This window comes from Panthera tigris, chromosome X (assembly GCF_018350195.1).
Source record: "Panthera tigris isolate Pti1 chromosome X, P.tigris_Pti1_mat1.1, whole genome shotgun sequence".
NCBI classification, from domain to species: domain Eukaryota; kingdom Metazoa; phylum Chordata; class Mammalia; order Carnivora; family Felidae; genus Panthera; species Panthera tigris.
Window position 1 is genome coordinate 124,131,718 of NC_056677.1, and position 23,495 is coordinate 124,155,212.

The window sequence follows — 23,495 nt, forward strand, 5'->3', positions numbered from 1 at the left end:
ACTAGCTTTCTACTTTGCCTATAAACATTTATTAAGCTTTCCTAATTCTTCTCCCATGAAGAGGCAGGGAGGAGACTGGCATTTATTACAGGGTAGATCTGTATTTCAGGAAGGGGGCCCAGCATGAAGTATATAAAGATCCTAGAGCCCTTGCTCAACATGACATCAGTAGGCACAAAACTGCATCTGCTGGACTGCAGAGTCCTAAGCCCCCAACTTAGTGAAGCTTTCGGAGTTGTGCTGAGACTATGATAAAACTTACTGGCCTGCAATGGGATCTAGCAGTGTTATCATTATCCTTCATGGACTTCTGTTTATTTCCTTTGAAACTTTAATGATCTGAGAAAAGGTCTGTAGACTTTGGAACAGTGTGAGTAAATGTGCTTGCTGTGTAGCAATGCTGGAAAGTGGCGGTACGGATGGAAAATTCTAAGATCCTGGGTATGTAGGAAGTTGGTCTGGAATGGAGCCATCAACTCTAAGGACCATCAAGTGGCTTTCCCCAAAGCAACTCACATGTACTGCTGTCATCTTTCAGGGTTTATAGAAGCCAACTTTCTGAGATCATAGGTCAGCATGATGATGGCATGTAGCCAGGTTCTCAGGTAGACGATTGGTTATGCCCCCACATCATCTTTTAGGTCAAGAACCTCTATACTCACCATCCATCCTAATGGGTAGAATGCAGACAGGAGAAATAAATTTGACTGTATACCTCATTGTATTCTCTTGCACTTCTGGGCCTTTGTGCATCTGTCTTGAATGCCCTCCTCTTCTTTTCCTGGCAAATTCTGAATCATCCTTTAAAGCCCAGCTCAGAAGTTATTTTGTCCAGTAAGTATTGGAGTTTGGACTGTGTTTTTAGTTCTACACAGTGATGTACAGGGTAGTTCCTCCTTATAGGGCTTCGTCTAGTGGGAGATTTCAATAGTAAATGTGGGATGGTAAGAGTAATATAGAATAGAGTGAGAGCAAGCACATAGCTGCTTTGCAATGGAGAATGAGGTATGAGAGACATGACCTTTCAGGTGCAAACTGAGGGATAAATAGGAGTTAGCCAGGTCAAGGCAGAAAGGGAAGGAACATTCTAGACTGAGAAAACACCCTACATAAAGGGCCCTGAGACATATTAGTACTTGATGTGCATTCTGAGTGAGGCAGGCGTTGTGATAATAGGAGGCTAAGCAAGATTTTAAGGCCAGGGTTATATTTTGGATTTTATTTTATGTGCAACAGATGCCAGTGAAGGGTATCAAACAGGCAAGCAACAAGATCTGGTTTACAGTTTAAAAGGCTAGCTTTGTAGTGATCCAGGTGAGATCATGATGAAGGTTTGAACTGGAGTGCTAGTAATGGAAGTGAGGAGGATGTGGTCTGATATGAAATTTAAATTAGAGGTTGAGTGCACAAGATTGTCAGATATGTTGAGTGTGGATATGAGGGAGAGGTATCAGGAATTCTTTCTAAGTTTTTGCCTTGGGCATCTGGGCAAATGCTGCTTCTATTAATTGATAAAGGAATGACCAAGGGAAGAATTGCATGGGTTGGAGAGTCAAGAGTTTTGCTATGAATATATTAAATTTGACATGAAAGAACTAGACTAGAGATGTCGATTTGCCAATTATCAGAATATAGGAGGTGTGGCAGTTTTTATACATGTCTGCAAATTCTTAGGCACTCCTGCCATTAATAGGTGAGGTCTATGTCCCTCCTCTTGAATCTGGGCTGGCCTTAGTAACTCTATTGTAACCAACAAAATGTAGCTACTTCTCAGGTTAGGACAGTAAAAGCCATGCAGCCTCCAACAGTATCTCTCAGAACATTTGTTTTCCAAGAGGCTCCTTTTGGAAATGCTCCTTTTCAGGACCCAGCTTCCATGCTGTGAGAAGCCATAATGAAAAGCCATGTATAGATGCTCCAGTCGATAATCTAAGTTGAAGCTGTCCTTCAACCATCACAGCCCAGCTGCCAGACATATGATTTAAGGACTCTACCCCCTGGCTTAGCACCCAGAACCTCCCTCATCTTCTCAGTTTAGAACCCAACACTTTCTCTGATGGACAGGACTAGAGCTGGGCAACTAATATGCCTATATCTCACCACAGAATCCCCTGCCACATGGAGCTTGGAAGTAGGTTCTCCATCTCCAGATATTCCAGTCAATTAAGTCATCCCTGCTTATTTGAGTCTTCCTTTCTGAGGTCCTGGGCATTGTGGAGCAGAGATAAGCCATCTGTGATGAACCCTGTCCACATTCCTGACCCAGGGGAATAATAAACAGTTGTTGTTCTATGCTATTAAATTTGGGAGTAGTTTGTTACATAACAAAAGATAATTGAAATATGCAGTCACTGAAGCTACTAGGACAGATGACAGATGAGATCATTCAGGGGGAGTGTGTAAAGTGATAAGAACAAAAACACCTTAGGGAAACGCAGCACTTAAGAGATGAGAGAAGTTGAACAGAAAAATCATGACAAACCGAAAGGTAGCAGGGGGAAAAAGTAGGGGTATCAGGAAACTATGGTGTCATAAAAACCGAAACATAAAGTTATTGTTAACAGTATCAAATACTGCTGATAGGTTCAAGTAAGATAAATGAAAAAAATGCCTTTAGGTTTTAGTAACCAGGGTAGTGGTGACTCAGTAGGAGTAGCTCACTGAAAGCAGATAATAGAAGTAGAATTATTTTAGAAGAGAGGAGCAGAGATGAAGAACAAAGGAGGGACTGGTCTCAGACAGAAGGGACGCCAACTTTTAGCCTGTGACAGAAGGGAAGGGAGTGATGGCATGTGAAGATCCCATGATTTCTGTTGATTTGGTCACAAAAAGTTTAGGGAGTTCATTCGGATGGTTTCTGTTCTACCCAAAGCTGAACCTTTGGAGGAAAAACAAAGGGGGGAGGTGTTTTGTTCCCATTATGTGCTCTTGGCTTACCTGGGGGACCCCTGTCTGACACTAGCACTTTAATATTCTCACTGTAGGACCCAACTTTTCTCATGATGGGACAGGAGCTGAGCTCCTACACCATTACACAAGACCCTGCCACATCAAGCTCAGGCCAAGGATATGGTGTGGGGCTTGAGGAAGTCACTACCAGACATGAGTTTGTCCCTTGAATTCCCAGGTTTAACCACCTTGCTGTCTTGGTATTTAACCAAATTCTTTTGAAGCTGCTAATCCATGTGAGTTGTATGTCAGGCAACCAAAGATAGGGGTTGTGTTCCTTAGGTGGGCTGGTATGGGGGTCCCAGGATGTGGCGACACTCAGAGGTAGAGTGGACTACTAGGGCAGCTTCTGGAAAGCATACTATAATGTCTTGGCTCTGATCAGCTCTCTATTTACTAATTGGGAAACTAAGTCTGAGTTCAGGGGAGGGACTTACCCAACATCATTACTTAACATCTGTGATGAGATTAAACCCTGGCTGAAATCCAGGTGTTCATTCTCAGTATTTTCCCATGGTATCAAATTGTTGGAGCTCCAGAAGGCAGAAGCAAGGCAAAACAGATCCAGATTTCTCTCTGATGGGAAAGGGTAGGAGGCCTCAGAGGAAAGCCTGCCCAGTCAATAAGGGCAGGTACCTTTAGCCTCACTCTAGTGGATGATCACATGATTAACATTTCTAGGCAGAAGAGAATCTGTGTAATTCAAAGCTGTTGAAATTGAATGAAGAAAGATCCCTGCCTCCAATTCTAGGGTTTCTTTGACAGAATTTCCCCTAATTGTGTTCTTCCTTTTCCATTTCACTTCATATTCACTCCATGTTCTGCTAGACTTATTGGAAGGATTCAGAGTTTCAGAGGGTCTCCTACCCAAGCTCAGACTGGGAAGCCCTCTGAAGGGTGTCATAATACAAATGCATCCTAGATGGGCCAGTGAGCTATGCTTGAGATTTTCAGAGGTTCCTAGTGCCCAGGAATGCCTTGCTCTCCTTCCCTCAGTACTTTAACACTAGGGACTAATAGGTCATTAATTGAATCCTCCAGATTTAAAAGCACATAGAAGCAAACAATTATTTAAGTAGAAAAAATATTTAAAATGATTTAAAACAGAGCATACTTAATAGTACCTGGATGCTCTTAGAGTTGTTTTAGAAGTTTGCACATTGCTTTTGTTTCTATTAATCTCCACTGATCATGGCTTAGTTTCCTTTCCAACACCACCCTAAATAATCCTTCCTTCATGTAGCTCTCATCTAGATTAGCATTCATTTATTCATGCTTATTGAGTGCCTATTTTGTGTTAGGCATTCTTACAGCAGCATCTAGAACTGATATTCTAAATATCACAAAATATTTGAGTCCAGAAATACTGGTCCCAATTTGGGATAAGGGTTTCAAACTCTAGGAAGTTCAGCAACAGAAGTGCTGATGGGGACAGACTGAGCTTTTCCCTAAGACTGGAGGGGGGCAGAGGCATTTCTTTTAAAAAAATTAACATTTATTTATTTTTGAGACAGAGAAAGAGCATGAGCAGGGGAGGGTCAGAGAAAGAGGGAGACACAGAATCTGAAACAGGCTCCAGGCTCTGAGCTGTCAGCACAGAGCCCAATGCAGGGCTTGAACCCACAGACTGCGAGATCATGACCTGAGCCAAAGTCGGACGCTTAACCGACTGAGCCACCCAGGCGCCCCAAGGGGCAGAGGCATTTCAGAGGCAAAGTGGTTTCAGAGGGTTCTCAAGGAAACAACCCTTAAATATTGGTATGCAATTTTGCCAAAGACACGGCCATCTGGTTGTTCTGGGGATATGGTTGAACTGGTGAAGGAATTGTGAGACTGTTGCAGCAGCAGGGCATCCATCAGATGACCACAGGGCTGGAATATGCACTGAGGGTCAGATTGGCCAAATCCCTGATTTTATTTCAGACAATAAAAACTTTTATATTATTTGAACTGCTCTCCCAAAGAGAATTCTCCCATCATCTAGGAGCCAGGTGATTTCCTCAAGAAGATCTCATGAGATTATTTCCCATATTTTTCCTAACTCTGTAAGAAATAAGGGTCCTCATCTATTTCCCAACACATGCATCAACCAACCAGACACCCACTCTCTCTCTGCCTAATAACTATTACCTAAGGGAACTATCATCTAAGAAAAATTGTAACCAACGGGAAAGAGAAAGTCTTTAGAATTGCAATAAGAATTAGCTATTTCCTGGGATTGGGTGAATTTGGCAGAGGAAGCATTGCAGGTGTTTCCTTCTCTGTCTTATTGGGTAATGAGACCCCAGAGTCAATCAAAGCTATGTTTTCACATGGGGTCCATTTTTGATTACTGTAATAGGTCTCTTGCTCAGGGGATACCCTTTTTTTTTCCAGCTTATTTCAATGGTGGTAAGAAGTGGAAAGTAAGGGTGACTTGAGAGTGGTAGTGAAAGACAACAAAGTACTGCCTATGGTAGGCAAAGAGTAACCAAAAAATGTTCTCCAGTCTGAATACAATTCAGAAGTTTAATAAACAGCCGCTAAACATTGCACCAAAGCATTTGGACACACAATTTCTACAGAAAGGCAAAGGTCAGGCTTTCATTTTAAACTCCTTAAGACAATCATTAACAGCCCTAACCTCCCACCCCCCACCCCGCCACCCCCCCCACCCCGCCGTCCCCACATATCCACAACACTATACCCTTCTAGTCATGAATTTGCCTATAGACACACTCAGGAATAATGGGACTGGCATGCATTATCCCAGCAATGGCAAGGAAGCAGGGGATGGGGGAAAGATGGGTGCAAAGGCAACCAGTGGCTAATGATAGATCCCTTAGGAGCTTTGTTTAGGGAGTAAGAAGGGACAGTCTGCTTTTGGTGCCATCTGTGGCTTTGCTTTGGGCTTCTAGGATATTCTGGACTAGTGGCTGGGGCTACCATCTTAAACAATATCATTCCATTGAGCCGTGACTATTAGAAGTGGTTTCCTTGGGTGATACACTGTGACTTCTTCCTACAAATCTTTTTGGTGTCCAATTAAATTGCATCCAGGACTCAGTAGGACTGTTGAGACTGTGCTGATTCAGAGGTCAAATGTACCTTGCTTCTCAGTCTTGTCTTCATTTTGGCCTTTGGAAAGGGACTCATGATAGTTCTCTATTACAGACACATATAAGGAGCCTAGGCAAGTCATTCAAACATCTGAGACTCAGTGTATCTACCTTATAAAAATTTTACAATTATAATACATTAAGAACAAATGAGATCAAATGGCCCTAAATAATATATTATCAACCTGGTAATAATAATTTACTTGACTCAAAAACCAACTAGACTTCAATTCACCCCTCTAAGAATTGGCATCAATAGAGAACCAGAGTTTGCTGACAAGGTGAGAGCAAATTTCTTAGGCCTGGGCTAGCATTTGGGGTGTGGAGGGCATGGAAGGAAGAATTTGACTTTCACCTGCCAGTGGCTTTCTCTTCTGAGCCAGACTTCAAGCTTCCACCACCCAGCCCAAATCTCTTACCCCATCCAATATTTGACTAGTTGCCTTGGCAGGGAGGTGACTTTCCTCTCTAATTAAAAAAAATTTAATATAGGGGCGCCTGGGTGGCGCAGTCGGTTAAGCGTCCGACTTCAGCCAGGTCACGATCTCGCGGTCCGTGAGTTCGAGCCCCGCGTCAGGCTCTGGGCTGATGGCTCGGAGCCTGGAGCCTGTTTCCGATTCTGTGTCTCCCTCTCTCTCTGCCCCTCCCCCGTTCATGCTCTGTCTCTCTCTGTCCAAAAATAAATAAAAAACGTTGAAAAAAACAAATTAAAAAAAATATTATATAGGCATTTGATCTAGATCTTTTTGTTTCTGTTTGTCTGTTTTTAGTATAAATTACAAAAATACTTGATCCTTTTCCTGAAGAGTTTGCAGGCAGTAATGAGTCCAAACTAAGTAGTGTCCAGCTGGCTACAAAGGTGTGGGGGAGGGTCAAAGAACTTAAGAGAGCTTTCCCAAAGGAGAGATATACCAAAGAGGGTACTATTTTCCTGAGGGGGTGAAACTGGCAGGGCATCAGCCATCTTTAGACCAGGCTGGCCTAGTTGATTCTGTTTTGGCTATCTATCATTAACAGTGGTAAGCCTCAACTGTCCCCACTAACCTCCAAGCCAATAAAAAGGCTGGAGCCATGTTTAGAGGTTAGCACTGGCTCCTGCCTTTGCTATCAGTACTTATACCTAGTGGGCCGTGGTGTAGGCAAGGGAGGTGGCAGACCAGGACCACATGGGATAGCCTGGCTCCCTCAGGAGTTAGAATCATATGATCTGGACCAGTCAACAATCTTCTTTGGTCTGGACCACTCAAATAGCCAAGGCTCCCACTACAGGTAATAGAGTCTCCTGTTCTTTCTGCAGTGGGCAGAGTGCAATAAAATACATGCAGTGCCCTCAGCTGGGGGAGACTGGCAGACTAAGGTGAGCAACTGAACAAATGGCAGTGTTTGGCTCTGATGAGGGTATACTCAGCAATGTCAAAGGGGCAGGTAATTTTTCTGTTATTATTTTTTCATTGAGACTCATAAATATGAATTGAGAGTCACAGCTTGGTAGAGAGTTAAAAAGAAGAGTCCTGAAACACAGAAAGGGGAGCCCTGGGGTTCGGGTGCCTGGATGCTTCCTAGGGTATACAGTGCTCTGGTTGCTGCATCACCACTATCTATTGTTTGCGGATCATGCCCTTGATAGCTGACTCCCTGTTGACATAGGTGGCCCAATAGACTAGATTAAAAATGGCAAAGAGCACAGGAAAGATGATGCGGGAAATTTTGTCAACCTTGCTGACACTGTTGTAGGTCTTGGTCTCAGTTGGGATGTCCTGCACGTAGGTGGTCTTGGGTGAAGCAATAATTGTTGGGGTTGAGGAGGCACTGGGAGCAGCGCCCTTGGAGATGGTGGAGAACTCAGTGTCCTTGGCCAGGTTGATGGGATAGGTGGTTCCCACGATGTTGAAGGTGGTGCTGGTTTTCTTTGTTGGGGCTGCTGGTGTTTTCTTCTAGGAGTCAGAAAAAGTAGGGAGAAGGGGGGATAAAACAAAAGCTAATTAATTCATTACACAGATCATCTTCAGAGGCTTTAGGGAGGAGGAACCATGAGGGAAGTTAAGAAACAGGGGCTAGGAAGCCAATAGCACTGAGTAGCCAGGTTTGTATCTAAGGATAATTGAAGATGAATTTGAAAACAGAAAACTTGCATCATCCTGGTTTACTAGTTATGTGGCTTTGGCCAAGTCACTTATCTTTGAGTTTTAGTCTCTTCATCTGTAAAATGAAAATCAAAATATTTGGCAGGGTTGTTGAGAGGATCAGATGAAAGAATGGTGCTAAGAATCACTGGAAAACTGTGAAATATTGGTCACATGTAGGATCTTATATAATCATGGGATTTGATCCTCACAGTAACCCTAACAAGTAGATAGGTGAGATTACTCCCATTTGACAGATGATAAAACTCAGCCTCAGACTGAGTAGCAGAGCCCACACTAGCCACCTCGGCTCCTGACTTTAATCCAGAGCTGCACTGTGCTGCTTTCTATAGGTGCGAGGCACTTTTTGGTTACCCGAGAAATAACTCCAAAAGGCTTCAACCATCAAGTGGCACATCCCCTGTGAGGAAGAGAGCTATATGAGTCTGAAAGTCATTTCATCTTAAAGACACAACAAATACTATGGCATGTTTACATGCATCATTACAACAGTATCTCACCCTTCATGCACTGTAAATGTGTTCAAGCTAGGGAGCACCCCAGAGTTTTCTACTCTCTCATGGCTGTAGGCAGGGGCCAAGACCTCCTCAGGGAGCTATGCAAATATTTCCCTCTGATACACCAAAGGCAGGAAGAGCCAGAGTCTTGCTATGACATTGCCTTTTGTAATTTTTTTTTTAGAATTAAAAAAAAAAAGGGAAACAAACATGCACATATGTGCCCATTTGTTCCTAACTATATAATTTGTGTACACATGGACCTTCATGTAGAAAAAACAGAGCTCAGATCTAGATCAGAAGAGAGAGGCTGATGAAGGGAAGCCAAAGGCAGTGACAGTGCATAGTCTATAGTGTTTGCTGCCTCCCTCTGTAGTCTGGCCTTTTCTTCTTTCCATCCCTTTTTGTTTCTAAGGAAAAGTGAAGATAGAGGAGCTTCATAAATGCCCAAGAGTGTTTGATGAAAAGTGACAACTACTTGTATTACCTTAATTTCACACACCTCACATTGTTCCCTTTCTCAATGTTATTTTCTTCCCAGCATGTGTATTTTACTTTACTCCTTCCTACTTGTTTCTTTCCAGGGTTTTTCTACTCCCAGTCTTTTACTGACTGCTTTATCCTAATATCTTTCTTTTCTTTTCTTTACACCATTTTGATCTTTTTTTTTTCCGTTTAGACCATACTGCCATTTACTTTCCTGATCCTAGTAACTTTGCCAAATACTTACTGAATACCTACTGGGCCAGAAACTATGCTAGGCATTTAGGGATAGGTGGGAGGGTTAAAAGATGAGTCCATTTCAGTCCCTGTTGTCCAGAGGTTTACAGTACAGTGGGGGAGAGGGCTGTAGGAACACATGAGTGCCATATAATGTGATCAGTGTTCTAATAGATATGAGCAAACTATGATTGGAATTCAGTAAAGTGAGGGGCAAAGTACCTACAGGTATTGGAAAAGGTGGCTCAGAGAAGATAATGAGGCTTGTGATCTGTGTCACAGAAGATGAGCAGGAACTCGCCAGTTGAAGATGCAGCACAGGTCAAGGGCACTGCTTGCTTGAGGGATGACAAGAAGTCTGCTATAGCTGGATCACAGTGTACATGACAAAGGCCTTGTATGCCATGCCCTCCTGACTTCCCATCCTGACTTTAGGGTTTTAAATGAAAGAGGGGGAGTGGGGCAAATGAAAGAGTGTTGGTTTAAGTAAATGAACAGTCTCACTAATAGGACTTTTATAAAGCAATACTCTTCTTTCTCTTTGAGAATTGCAGCCACAATGCTGTAAGTGGAAGGAGCACAGAACTCTAAGGCTTCTAAGAGCCTTGTAAATTCCTTAAATACTACATGGGACTCATTTATAATTAGCAACTTCATTGTGCAAATAGAGGCCTGCTGCTAAATGCCTCTGCTATTAAATAAAAGAGCACTTTGTTTTCCTTATTAATTTGCTTAGTAATCTCTTTTTTGTGGGTAGAAAAAAACAGGAAAGAAAAAAACCCACTATCCTGACTTTGCTATAAGCTTTCACATGTTATTTAATTTAGTCACATATAAGCTGGTTATAACCAAATCTCTGAAACAATCATTCCAAACAGCAAATACTTTCTGTAGCTCCATAAGCACTTTGTGTTCTATAGGTGAGAAGAAGCAGCAGTTGATTTAATCTCAGATTTCTAAAGGAATAAAGGAAAATTACCTTCTAATTCCTCTTGCCCTTTCCAACATGGTACATTTTAATCAGCCATTCTAATTTTTACCTAAATTGTCAAAGAAGGAAATCAAAGCAAAAGTTGTAGTGTCAAGGAGACAGAAGCAGGAGACAGAGATTAATGGTTAATATTTTTCCATTTCTGTATCTAGTTTTTGATTTGATAGATACAAACTAGACTGACTTAATTTTGACCAAGTTGTGATTTTATTCCTTCCTAGCCCAGTGCCTGGTTTAGGCATGTGATAGATGCTTACTGAATAAAAAGATGACCCCCTCCCATTGAAGATTCTCAATGTGACTTCCAGTTTGTACCTCCTTAGTCTTGACCTCTCCTATACAGAGAACATATCTCTATAGTTTAGCTGGGAGTAATTCCCATACCACCAAACTGAAATTGATTCCTCCAAATTCCCCCAAGCAGTATTACTCCCAGAATACCTTTTCTTTTAGAAAGCCACCTCATGTGGGTTTTGAGAAGTGCCAACTATAGGGTTGGAGTGCTGAATGTACTTGATACCCAGCCAGGACCTCAGAGTATATACAGATATAGTCCAATGCCTCTGTATCCACCCCCTAACATATATCCAAATTTCCTGAACCCTACTTTGCATAAGTGGGGCAAAGTAATAGCATATATACTATAAGGGATTCAAAGACAAATCAGAAAAGTGACAAGAAAAGTCCAAGACCAGATGGCTTCATGAGTGAATTCTACCAAACATTTAAAGAAGAGTTAGGACCTATCCTTCTCAAATTATTTTAAAAAAATTGAAGAGGGAACATTTATAAACTCATTTTATGAGGCCAGAATTACCCTGCTACCACAACCAGATAAAGACACCACACACACACACACACACACACACACACACACATTACAGCCCAAGATCCCTGATGAAGATACATGCCAAAATCCTCAACAAAATATTAGCAAACCAAATTCAACAATATGTTAAATAAAAGGTTTATATACCATGATCAAGTAGGTCCACAAATCAGTGAACATGATACACCACAATAACAAAACAAAGGAAAGCATTTGACAACATTCAACATCCATTTATGATAAAAACTCAGCAAAGTGAGCATAGAAGTGTTCCTCAACATAATAAAGACTATATATGACAAGCCCACAGCTAACATACTCAAAGGTAAAAACCTGAAAGCTTTTTCTTTAAGATCATGAAGAAGAAAAGGATGTCCACTCTCATAATTTTTATTCAACATAGTATTACAGGTCCTAGCCAGAACATAAAAGAAATAAAATGCATACCACTTAGAAAAGAAATAAAACTGTCATAATTTGCAGATACAATTCTGTATATAGAAAACCATAAAGACTCCACTAAAAAAACTAATAGAACTAATAAATTTAGTAAAGTTGCAGGATACAAAATTAACATACGGAAATCAGTTGCATTTCTATACAGTAATAATGAACTAACAGAGAAATTAAGAAAACAATTTCATTCACAGTTGCATAAAAACAATAAAATACCTAGGAGTAAATTTAACCAAGCAAGGGAGGTTTATGACATTGATTAAAGAAATTGAAGACAACACAAACAAATGGAAAAATATAGTGTGCTCATGGATTGGGAGAATTAACATTTTTAAAATGTCCATATTACCCAAAAACAATCTACAGATTCAATGAAATCCCCATCAAAATCACAATGGCATTTTCACAGAACAAAACATTATAAAATTTGTATGGAACCACCAAAATACCCTGAATAGTTAAGCAATGTTGAGAAGGTGGAACAAAGCTGGAGGTATCATGCTCCCCGATTTCAAACTATACTACAAAGCTATAGTAATAAAAATGGCATGGTACTGGCATGAAAATAGACACATATTTTAATAGAATAGAATAGGGGGTTCAGAAATAGACCTATGAATATATAGTCAATCTATGACCAAAGGAGGTAAGAATATACACTGGGGGAAAGGCAGTCTCTTCAATAAATGGTGATTGGAAAACTGGACTGCTACATGCAAAAAACCAAACTGGATCACTATCTCATACAATATACAAAAATAAACTCAAAATGCATTAAAGAACTGAGTGGAAGACCTGAAAACATAAAACTTCTAGAAGAAAACATAGGCAGTAAGCTATTTGTCATCAGGCTTAGCAATGATTCTTTGGACAAATCTCCTCAGTAAAGGGCAACAAAAACTAAAATGAAAAAATGAAATTACATCCAACTAAAAAGCTTCTGCACAGCAAAGGAGACCATCAACAAAATGAAAAGACTACATATTAAATGGGAGAAGATATTTGCAAATCATACATCCACTAAGGAGTTAATATCCAAAATATATAAAAAAGTTATACAACTTAATATAAAAACCAACCTAATTAAAAATTGGCAGAGGACTTGAAAACATACAGATGGTCAATAGACATATGAAAAGATGCTCAACAGTAATCATCAGGGAAATGAAAATCAAAATTACAATGAGAGATCACCTTTCATTGCTCAGATTGGCTATTATCAAAAAGACAAAAAAGTAAAATGTTGGTGAGAATGTGGAGAAAAGGGAAGCTGGATACAGTGTTGGTAGGAATGTAAATGGATGCAAAACTATGGAAAACAGTATGGAGGTGGCTCAAAAGATTAGAAATACCATATGATCCAGTAATCCCACTACTGGGTATTTACCTAAAATCAATGAAAACACTAATTTGAAGGGATACATAGACCCCTATGTTTATTACAGCATTATTTACAATATCTAAGATATGGAAGTAGCCTAAGTGTCCATCAAGATGGATAAAGAAAAAATGGCATACATATTCAATGGAACATTACTCACCCATAATAATTAAATCTTGTCATGTGCAACAACATGCATGCTAAGTAAAATTAGCCAGAGAAAGACAAATATCATGACTTCACTCATATGAGGACTTCAAGAGACAAAACAGATGAACATAAGGGAGGGGAAACAAAAATAATATAAAAACATGGAGGGGGACAAAACATAAGAGACCCTTAAATATGAAGAACAGAGGGTTACTGGAGGAGTTGTGGGAGGGGATGGGATAAATGGGTAAGGGACATTAAGGAATCTATTCCTGAAATCATTGTTGCACTATATGCTAATTTGGATGTAAATTAAAAAAAATAAAATTAAATAAAAAATTTAAAGTTTTTATGTAATGTAAAATATGAATCTAGGTAGATTTTTTACAGAGATATTTAGCTCCTATATTCTGCTTTGTTAAAAAAATCTTTTTCTCAAAAAAGTATTCTGGTGTCTTAGTCAAAACTATAAAAAAAATAAAACATTACAAAAATTTTTAAGGCAATAATAATAAAAAACTAAACTTTTCCAAGATATGAAGTTGAGTATTTTTTCTAATGTGAAATATTATTCTAGAGCATTCAAATATCCTTACTTGAAAATAAAAACAGGGGGTTCCGGAAGATGGCGGCGTAGGAGGACGCGGGGCTCACAGCGCGTCCGGCCGATCACTTAGATTCCACCTACACCTGCCTAAAGAACCCAGAAAACCGCCAGAGGATTAGCAGAAGGGAGTCTCCGGAGTCAAGCGCAGACCAGAGGCCCACGGAAGAGGGTAGGAAGGGCGGCGAGGCGGGGCGCGCTCCACGGACTGGCGGGAGGGAGCCGGGGCGGAGGGGCGGCTCGCCGGCCAAGCGGAGCCCCCGAGTCGGGCTGGCAAAAGCGGAGGGGCCGGACAGACTGTGTTCCGACAGCAAGCGCGACTTAGCATCTGGGAGGTCATAAGTTAACAGCTCTGCGCGGAAAGCGGGAAGGCTGGAGGACAAAGGGAGGGAGAGCTGCTGAGCCCCCGGACGGCAGAGCTCAGCTTGGCGGGGAACAAAGGCGCCAGCGCCATCTCCCCCGCCCATCCCCCAGCCAAAATCCCAAAGGGAACCAGTTCCTGCCAGGGAACTTGCTCGCTCCGCGCAAACACCCAACTCTGTGCTTCTGTGGAGCCAAACCTCCGGCAGCGGATCTGACTCCCTCCCGCTGCCACAGGGCTCCTCCTGAAGTCGATCACCTAAGGAGAAGCGAGCTAAGCCTGCCCCTCCACCCCCCGTGCACCTTGCCTACCCACCCCAGCTAATACGCCAGATCCCCAGCAACACAAGCCTGGCAGTGTGCAAGTAGCCCAGACGGGCCACGCCACCCCACAGTGAATCCCCCCCTAGGAGAGGGGAAGAGAAGGCACACACCAGTCTGACTGTGGCCCCAGCAGTGGGCTGGGGGCAGACATCGGGTCGGACTGCGGCCCCGCCCACTAACTCCAGTTATACACCACAGCACAGGGGAAGTGCACTGCAGGTCCTCACCACGCAAGGGACTCTCCAAAATGACCAAACGGAAGAATTCCCCTCAGAAGAATCTCCAGGAAATAACAACAGCTAATGAACTGATCAAAAAGGATTTAAATAATATAACAGAAAGTGAATTTAGAATAATAGTCATAAAATTAATCGCTGGGCTTGAAAACAGTATACAGGACAGCAGAGAATCTCTTGCCACAAAGATCGAGGGACTAAGGAACAGTCACGAGGAGTTGAAAAACGCTTTAAACGAAATGCAAAACAAAATGGAAACCACGATGGCTCGGCTTGAAGAGGCAGAGGAGAGAATAGGTGAACTAGAAGATAAAGTTATGGAGAAAGAGGAAGCTGAAAGAAAGAGAGATAAAAAAATCCAGGAGTATGAGGGGAAAATTAGAGAACTAAGTGATACACTAAAAAGAAATAATATACGCATAATTGGTATCCCAGAGGAGGAAGAGAGAGGGAAAGGTGCTGAAGGGGTACTTGAACAAATTATAGCTGAGAACTTCCCTGAACTGGGGAAGGAAAAAGGCATTGAAATCCAAGAGGCACAGAGAACTCCCTTCAGACGTAACTTGAATCGATCTTCTGCACGACATATCATAGTGAAACTGGCAAAATACAAGGATAAAGAGAGAATTCTGAAAGCAGCAAGGGATAAACGTGCCCTCACATATAAAGGGAGACCTATAAGACTCGTGACTGATCTCTCCTTTGAAACTTGGCAGGCCAGAAAGGCTTGGCACGATATCTACAGTGTGCTAAACAGAAAAAATATGCAGCCGAGAATCCTTTATCCAGCAAGTCTGTCATTTAGAATAGAAGGAGAGATAAAGGCCTTCCCAAACAAACAAAAACTGAAGGAATTTGTCACCACGAAACCAGCCCTACAAGAGATCCTAAGGGGGATCCTGTGAGACAAAGTACCAGAGACATCACTACAAGCATAAAACATACAGACATCACAATGACTCTAAACCCATATCTTTCTATAATAACACTGAATGTAAATGGATTAAATGCGCCAACTAAAAGACATAGGGTATCAGAATGGATAAAAAAACAAGACCCATCTATTTGCTGTCTACAAGAGACTCATTTTAGATCTGAGGACACCTTTAGATTGAGAGTGAGGGGATGGAGAACTATTTATTATGCTCCTGGAAGCCAAAAGAAAGCTGGAGTAGCCATACTTATATCAGACAAACTAGACTTTAAATTAAAGGCTGTAACAAGAGATGAAGAAGGGCATTATATAATAATCACAGGGTCTATCCACCAGGAAGAGCTAACTATTATAAATGTCTATGCGCCAAATACCCGAGCCCCCAGATATATAAAACAATTACTCATAAACATAAGCAACCTTATTGATAAGAATGTGGTCATTGCAGGGGACTTTAACACCCCACTTACAGAAATGGATAGATCATCTAGACACACGGTCAATAAAGAAACAAGGGCCCTGAATGATACATTGGATCAGATGGACTTGACAGATATATTTAGAACTCTGCATCCCAAAGCAACAGAATATACTTTCTTCTCGAGTGCACATGGAACATTCTCCAAGATAGATCATATACTGGGTCACAAAACAGCCCTTCATAAGTTTACAAGAATTGAAATTATACCATGCATACTTTCAGACCACAATGCTATGAAGCTTGAAATCAACCACAGGAAAAAGTCTGGAAAATCTCCAAAAGCATGGAGGTTAAAGAACACCCTACTAACGAATGAGTGGGTCAACCAGGCAATTAGAGAAGAAATTAAAACATATATGGAAACAAACGAAAATGAAAATACAACAATCCAAACGCTTTGGGATGCAGCGAAGGCAGTCCTGAGAGGAAAATACATTGCAATCCAGGCCTATCTCAAGAAACAAGAAAAATCCCAAATACAAAATCTAACAGCACACCTAAAGGAAATAGAAGCAGAACAGCAAAGGCAGCCTAAACCCAGCAGAAGAAGAGAAATAATAAAGATCAGAGCAGAAATAAACAATATAGAATCTAAAAAAAACTGTAGAGCAGATCAACGAAACCAAGAGTTGGTTTTTTGAAAAAATAAACAAAATTGACAAACCTCTAGCCAGGCTTCTCAAAAAGAAAAGGGAGAGGACCCAAATAGATAAAATCATGAATGAAAATGGAATGATTACAACCAATCCCTCAGAGATACAAACAATTATCAGGGAATACTATGAAAAATTATATGCCAGCAAATTGGACAACCTGGAAGAAATGGACAAATTTCTAAACACCCACACTCTTCCAAAATTCAATCAGGAGGAAATAGAAAGCTTGAACAGACCCATAACCAGCGAAGAAATTGAATCGGTTATCAAAAATCTCCCAAAAAATAAGAGTCCAGGACCAGATGGCTTCCCAGGGGAGTTCTACCAGACATTTAAAGCAGAGATAATACCTATCCTTCTCAAGCTATTCCAAGAAATAGAAAGGGAAGGAAAACTTCCAGACTCATTCTATGAAGCCAGTATTACTTTGATTCCTAAACCAGACAGAGACCCAGTAAAAAAAGAGAACTACAGGCCAATATCCCTGATGAATATGGATGCAAAAATTCTTAATAAGATACTAGCAAATCGAATTCAACAGCATATAAAAAGAATTATTCACCATGATCAAGTGGGATTCATTCCTGGGATGCAGGGCTGGTTCAACATTCGCAAATCGATCAACGTGATACATCACATTAACAAAAAAAAAGAGAAGAACCATATGATCCTGTCAATCGATGCAGAAAAGGCCTTTGACAAAATCCAGCACCCTTTCTTAATAAAAACCCTTGAGAAAGTCGGGATAGAAGGAACATACTTAAAGATCATAAAGGCCATTTATGAAAAGCCCACAGCTAACATCATCCTCAACGGGGAAAAACTGAGAGCTTTTTCCCTGAGATCAGGAACACGACAGGGATGCCCACTGTCACCGCTGTTGTTCAATATAGTGCTGGAAGTTCTAGCATCAGCAATCAGACAACAAAAGGAAATCAAAGGCATCAAAATTGGCAAAGATGAAGTCAAGCTTTCGCTTTTTGCAGATGACATGATATTATACATGGAAAATCCGATAGACTCCACCAAAAGTCTGCTAGAACGGATACATGAATTCAGCAAAGTTGCAGGATACAAAATCAATGTGCAGAAATCAGTTGCATTCTTATACACTAACAATGAAGCAACAGAAAGACAAATGAAGAAACTGATCCCATTCACAATTGCACCAAGAAGCATAAAATACCTAGGAATAAATCTAACCAAAGATGTAAAAGATCTGTATGCTGAAAACTATAGAAAGCTTATGCAGGTAATTGAAGAAGATATAAAGAAATGGAAAGACATTCCATGCTCATGGATTGGAAGAATAAATATTGTCAAAATGTCAATACTACCCAAAGCCATCTACACATTCAATGCAATCCCAATCAAAATTGCACCACCATTCTTCTCGAAACTAGAACAAGCAATCCTAAAATTCATATGAAACCACAAAAGGCCCCGAATAGCCAAAGTAATTTTGAAGAAGAAGACCAAAGCAGGAGGCATCACAATCCCAGACTTTAGCCTCTACTACAAAGCTGTCATCATCAAGACAGCATGGTATTGGCATAAAAACAGACACATAGACCAATGGAATAGAATAGAAACCCCAGAACTAGACCCACAAACGTATGGCCAACTAATCTTTGACAAAGCAGGAAAGAACATCCAATGAAAAAAGACAGTCTCTTTAACAAATGGTGCTGGGAGAACTGGACAGCAACATGCAGAAGGCTGAAACTAGACCACTTTCTCACACCATTCACAAAAATAAACTCAAAATGGATAAAGGACCTGAATGTGAGACAGGAAACCATCAAAACCTTAGAGGAGAAAGCAGGAAAAGACCTCTCTGACCTCAGCCGTAGCAATCTCTTACTCGACACATCCCCAAAGGCAAGGGAATTAAAAGCAAAAGTGAATTACTGGGACCTTATGAAGATAAAAAGCTTCTGCACAGCAAAGGAAACAACCAACAAAACTAAAAGGCAGCCAACGGAATGGGAAAAGATATTTGCAAATGACACATCGGACAAAGGGCTAGTATCCAAAATCTATAAAGAGCTCATCAAACTCCACACCCGAAAAACAAATAACCCAGTGAAGAAATGGGCAGAAAACATGAATAGACACTTCTCTAAAGAAGACATCCGGATGGCCAACAGGCACATGAAAAGATGCTCAACGTCGCTCCTTATCAGGGAAATACAAATCCAAACCACACTCAGATATCACCTCACGCCAGTCAGAGTGGCCAAAATGAAGAAATCAGGAGACTATAGATGCTGGAGAGGATGTGGAGAAACAGGAACCCTCTTGCACTGTTGGTGGGAATGCAAATTGGTGCAGCCGCTCTGGAAAGCAGTGTGGAGGTTCCTCAGAAAATTAAAAATAGACCTACCCTATGACCCAGCAATAGCACTGCTAGGAATTTATCCAAGGGATACAGGAGTACTGATGCATAGGGGCACCTGTACCCCAATGTTTATAGCGGCACTCTCAACAATAGCCAAATTATGGAAAGAGCCTAAATGTCCATCAACTGATGAATGGATAAAGAAATTGTGGTTTATATACACAATGGAATACTACGTGGCAATGAGAAAAAATGAAATATGGCCTTTTGTAGCAACATGGATGGAACTGGAGAGTGTGATGCTAAGTGAAATAAGCCATACAGAGAAAGACAGATACCATATGGTTTCACTCTTATGTGGATCCTGAGAAACATAACAGAAACCCATGGGGGAGGGGAAGGAAAGAAAAGAAAAAAAAAAAAAGAGGTTAGAGTGGGAGAGAGCCAAAGCATAAGAGACTCTTAAAAACTGAGAACAAACTGAGGGTTGATGGGGGGTGGGAGGGAGGGCAGGGTGGGAGGGAGGGCAGGGTGGGTGATGGGTATTGAGGAGGGCACCTTTTGGGATGAGCACTGGGTGTTGTATGGAAACCAATTTGACAGTAAATTTCATATATTAAAAAATAAAAAAAAAAAAAGAAAATAAAAACAGGATAAGAATTACTGTATTTTCAAAACTTAGGTAAGAATTTATGAATATTTTAAAAGCAGTTCTAAGAATAATAATCTTTTTAAATGTAGAGGCTTATTTCTTAATTTTATTTGCTTTTATTTTTAATTTTCAAGAGTTTAATGGAAGTAATGTACATAGTTTTTTATTTAAAAAAAAAAGAACTTAAAGGCTAATAATGAAAACCAAAAACCCTTACCTAAAGCAAGTCTTAATTATTTTTAATTCTCTTAACTGATATTTCTAAATTTCTAAATAATATGCTTATGCTGCTATTAGTTTCATACATAGCCAATCTTTTCATGATAGAAATTTAATTCATTCATGCAACACTTCCTCCATCCTCCAATACAAATATAACAATATTTTAGTTCAATTAGTAACCAGTGGTAACATCATTACAAATTACTATATAAATACATCTAGCATCCTGCCCAAACTGGACTAATCCCTCTCCAGGTTTGCTTCTTGCTGCATCATAGCTTTCATTTTAGGACTTCTGTTCACTTATCTCCTATGTTGGATACTCTCTTTTCTGGATTCAGTGTCCTTCTCTTTTATGTTTTACTGTTCTATTTTGTTTTGCTTTGTTTTGGTTTTGGTGAGAGAGAGAGACAGACACACACAGAGAGAGAGAGAGAGAGAGAGAGAGAAATGCAAGAGTGGGGGAGGGGCAGAGGGAGAGGGTGGGGTGAGAGAGAAAGGAAGAATCTCAAGCAGGCTCCATGCCCAGCATGGAGCATAATGCAGGGCTCAATCTCACAACTGTGAAGTCATAACCTGAGCCAAAATCAAGAGTGGGACACTTAACTAACTGGGCCAACCAGGCACCCCTCTTTTGTTTTAATAAAACATATCCTCCTATGTCTTCCTAAGGTGGAGTGTATGGGAAGTGACATTTCTGAGATCTTAGAAGTCTGAAAATACTACTGTACCTTTCCATTTAATTGATACTTTGGCTAGGCATAGGATTCTAGGTTGAAAGTCATTTGTCCCTCATATTTATGAGATTTACTACTCTGCTGTCTTCCACCATACAGTATACTTGAGAATTCTAATGCCATTCTGTTAACAATTTCTTTGCAAAAAACATTCTAGAATCATTTTATTTATTTATTTTTAATATGAGATTTATTGTCAAATTGGTTTCCATACAACACCCAGTGCTCATCCCAACAGGTGCCCTCCTCAATACACATCACCCACACACCCCTCCCTCCCACCCCCCATAAACCCTCAGTTTGTTCTCAGTTTTTAGGAGTCTCTTATGTTTTGGCTCCCTCCCTCTCTAACCATTTTTTTCCTTCCCCTCCCCATGCTATAACAAGCAATCCTAAAATTTGTATGGAACCACAAAAGGCCCCAAATATCCAAAGTAATTTTGAAGAAGACCAAAGTAGGAGGCATCACAATCCCAGGCTTTAGCCTCTACTACAAAGCTTTAATCATCAAGACAGCATGGTATTGGCACCAAAACAGACACATAGACCAATGGAATAGAATAGCAACCCCAGAACTAGACCCACAAACGTATGGCCAACTAATCTTTGACAAAGCAGGAAAGAATATCCAATGGAAAAAAGACAGTGTCTTTAACAAATGGTGCTGGGAGAACTGGACAGCAACATGCAGAAGGATGAAACTAGACCACTTTCTTACACCATTCACAAAAACAAACTCAAAATGGATAAAGGACCTGAATGTGAGACAGGAAACCATCAAAACCCCAGAAGAGAAAGCAGGAAAAAACCTCTCTGACCTCAGCCGTAGCAATTTCTTACTTGACACATCCCCAAAGGCAAGGGAATTAAAAGCAAAAATGAACTATTGGGACCTCATCAAAATAAAAAGCTTCTGCACAGCAAAGGAAACAATCAACAAAACTAAAAGGCAACCAACGGAATGGGAAAAGATATTTGCAAATGACATGTCGGACAAAGGGCTAGTATCCAAACTCTATAAAGAGCTCACCAAACTCCACACCCAAAAAACAAATAATCCAGTGAAGAAATGGGCAGAAAACATGAATAGACACTTCTCTAAAGAAGACATCTGGATGGCCAGCAGGCACATGAAAAGATGCTCAACATCGCTCCTCATCAGGGAAATACAAATCAAAACCACACTCAGATATCACCTCACACCAGTCAGAGTGGCTAAAATGAACAAAACAGGAAACTATAGATGCTGGCGAGGATGTGGAGAAACAGGAACCCTCTTGCACTGTTGGTGGGAATGCAAACTGGTGCAGCCACTCTGGAAAACAGTGTGGAGGTTTCTCAAAAAATTAAAAATAGACCTACCCTATGATCTAGAAACATTTTAGACTATCACTTTATCTCTGGTTGTCTGAAATTTCATTATGATGTGTCTCTATGTGGGCCTATGAAGTTACTTTTAATCTGGAGACTTATGTATTTCCATTTGTAAAAATGTATTAGTTCTTTGTTAATTTCCTTTATTCCCTTTTTTCTGTTCACTCACACAGCAGCTTCTGAGTTGGATGGACTTCTTGGATACATTCTTAAGTCTCTTACCTTTCTTTTACATTCTCATATTTTTTTCCATTTTGCCCTACTTGTAGGGAGATTTTCCTCAGTTTATTTTCCCATATCTCTACTGAAATTTTTATTTTGGTACTTCGTTTTAATTTTAAGAGCTCTTCCTTATTCTCTATTTCCTTTTATATTAGCATCCCATTGTTTTATGAATATAATTACCACTATAAAAGTTAGAATTTTCTTAGTTCCCTAAATTATCCCTGTTCCTTCCAAGATGAGTTTTTTTTAAAAAATCTTTGCTCTTCTCTTTCACATTGCAAACATCACTTTGGTTTATTTTTTATTTTTTATTTTTTAAAGTTTATTTATTTTGAGAGAAGAGAGAAAGAGTGAGAGGGGCAGAAAGGGAGGAAGAGAGAGAATCCCAAGCAGGCTCCACATTGTCAGCACAGAGCCTGACACGAGGCCTGAACTCACGAATTGTGAGATCATGGCCTGAGCCGAAATCTAGAATTGGACGCTTAACCAACTGAGCCACTCACATGCCCTTTTTTTTTTAATTTTAAATGTTTATTTATTTTTGAGAGAGAGAGAGAAATAAAGAGTAGGAGTAGGGAAGGCGCGGCCCCGGGGTGGTGGGCACAGAGGATCCAAAGTGGGCTCTGTGCTGACAGCAGACAGCCTGATGAGGGCTCAAATTCACAAACTGCAAGATTATGACCTGAGCCAAAGTTGGACACTTAACCAACTGAGCCACCCTGTTGCCCCAGCAGACGTCACTTTGGTAATCCTTAGTATGCCAATATTATTTGGCAACATAAAAGATGCCTGTATGCTCAGTGTATCTGAGCTGAGCTTGTTGACTGGTTGATGACTTAAGGAGATGAGTAGAAAGCAGGTAATTTTTTATGGAGTACTTCAAAATGTCAGTATGTAAAGGTCATTATTCTGGAGACATTCAACTTCTTTAGAAACTTCTGATGTTCTTCTGGAAAGTATACATTTGACTGCAAACATTTCACATGTTGGGCAGGCTCTAAGGTCTTGACTACTCTGTACACAGACTTATAACCAATCTCCATAGTTTCTTTATTCTCTGCTATACCAAACACCTCAAATACTGAGTTTCTCTAAGTGTTATATCTTACTCCAGCTTGACAGATTAACTCTTAT

The 23,495-nt window shown here is 40.5% G+C and overlaps 1 protein-coding gene across 1 annotated transcript in view; it reads right to left on the reverse strand.

Moving 5' to 3' along the window:
- Positions 1-6,845: 6,845 nt before the first annotated feature.
- The window catches only part of GABRA3 (gamma-aminobutyric acid type A receptor subunit alpha3), a 103,025-nt gene continuing 86,375 nt past the window's right edge, over positions 6,846-23,495 (reverse strand). Inside the window, exon 8 of the mRNA XM_042973981.1 lies at positions 6,846-7,981. Within this exon, the coding sequence (XP_042829915.1) occupies positions 7,646-7,981 (336 nt within the window). The 3' untranslated portion in view covers positions 6,846-7,645. The remainder of the gene's footprint in view (positions 7,982-23,495) is intronic.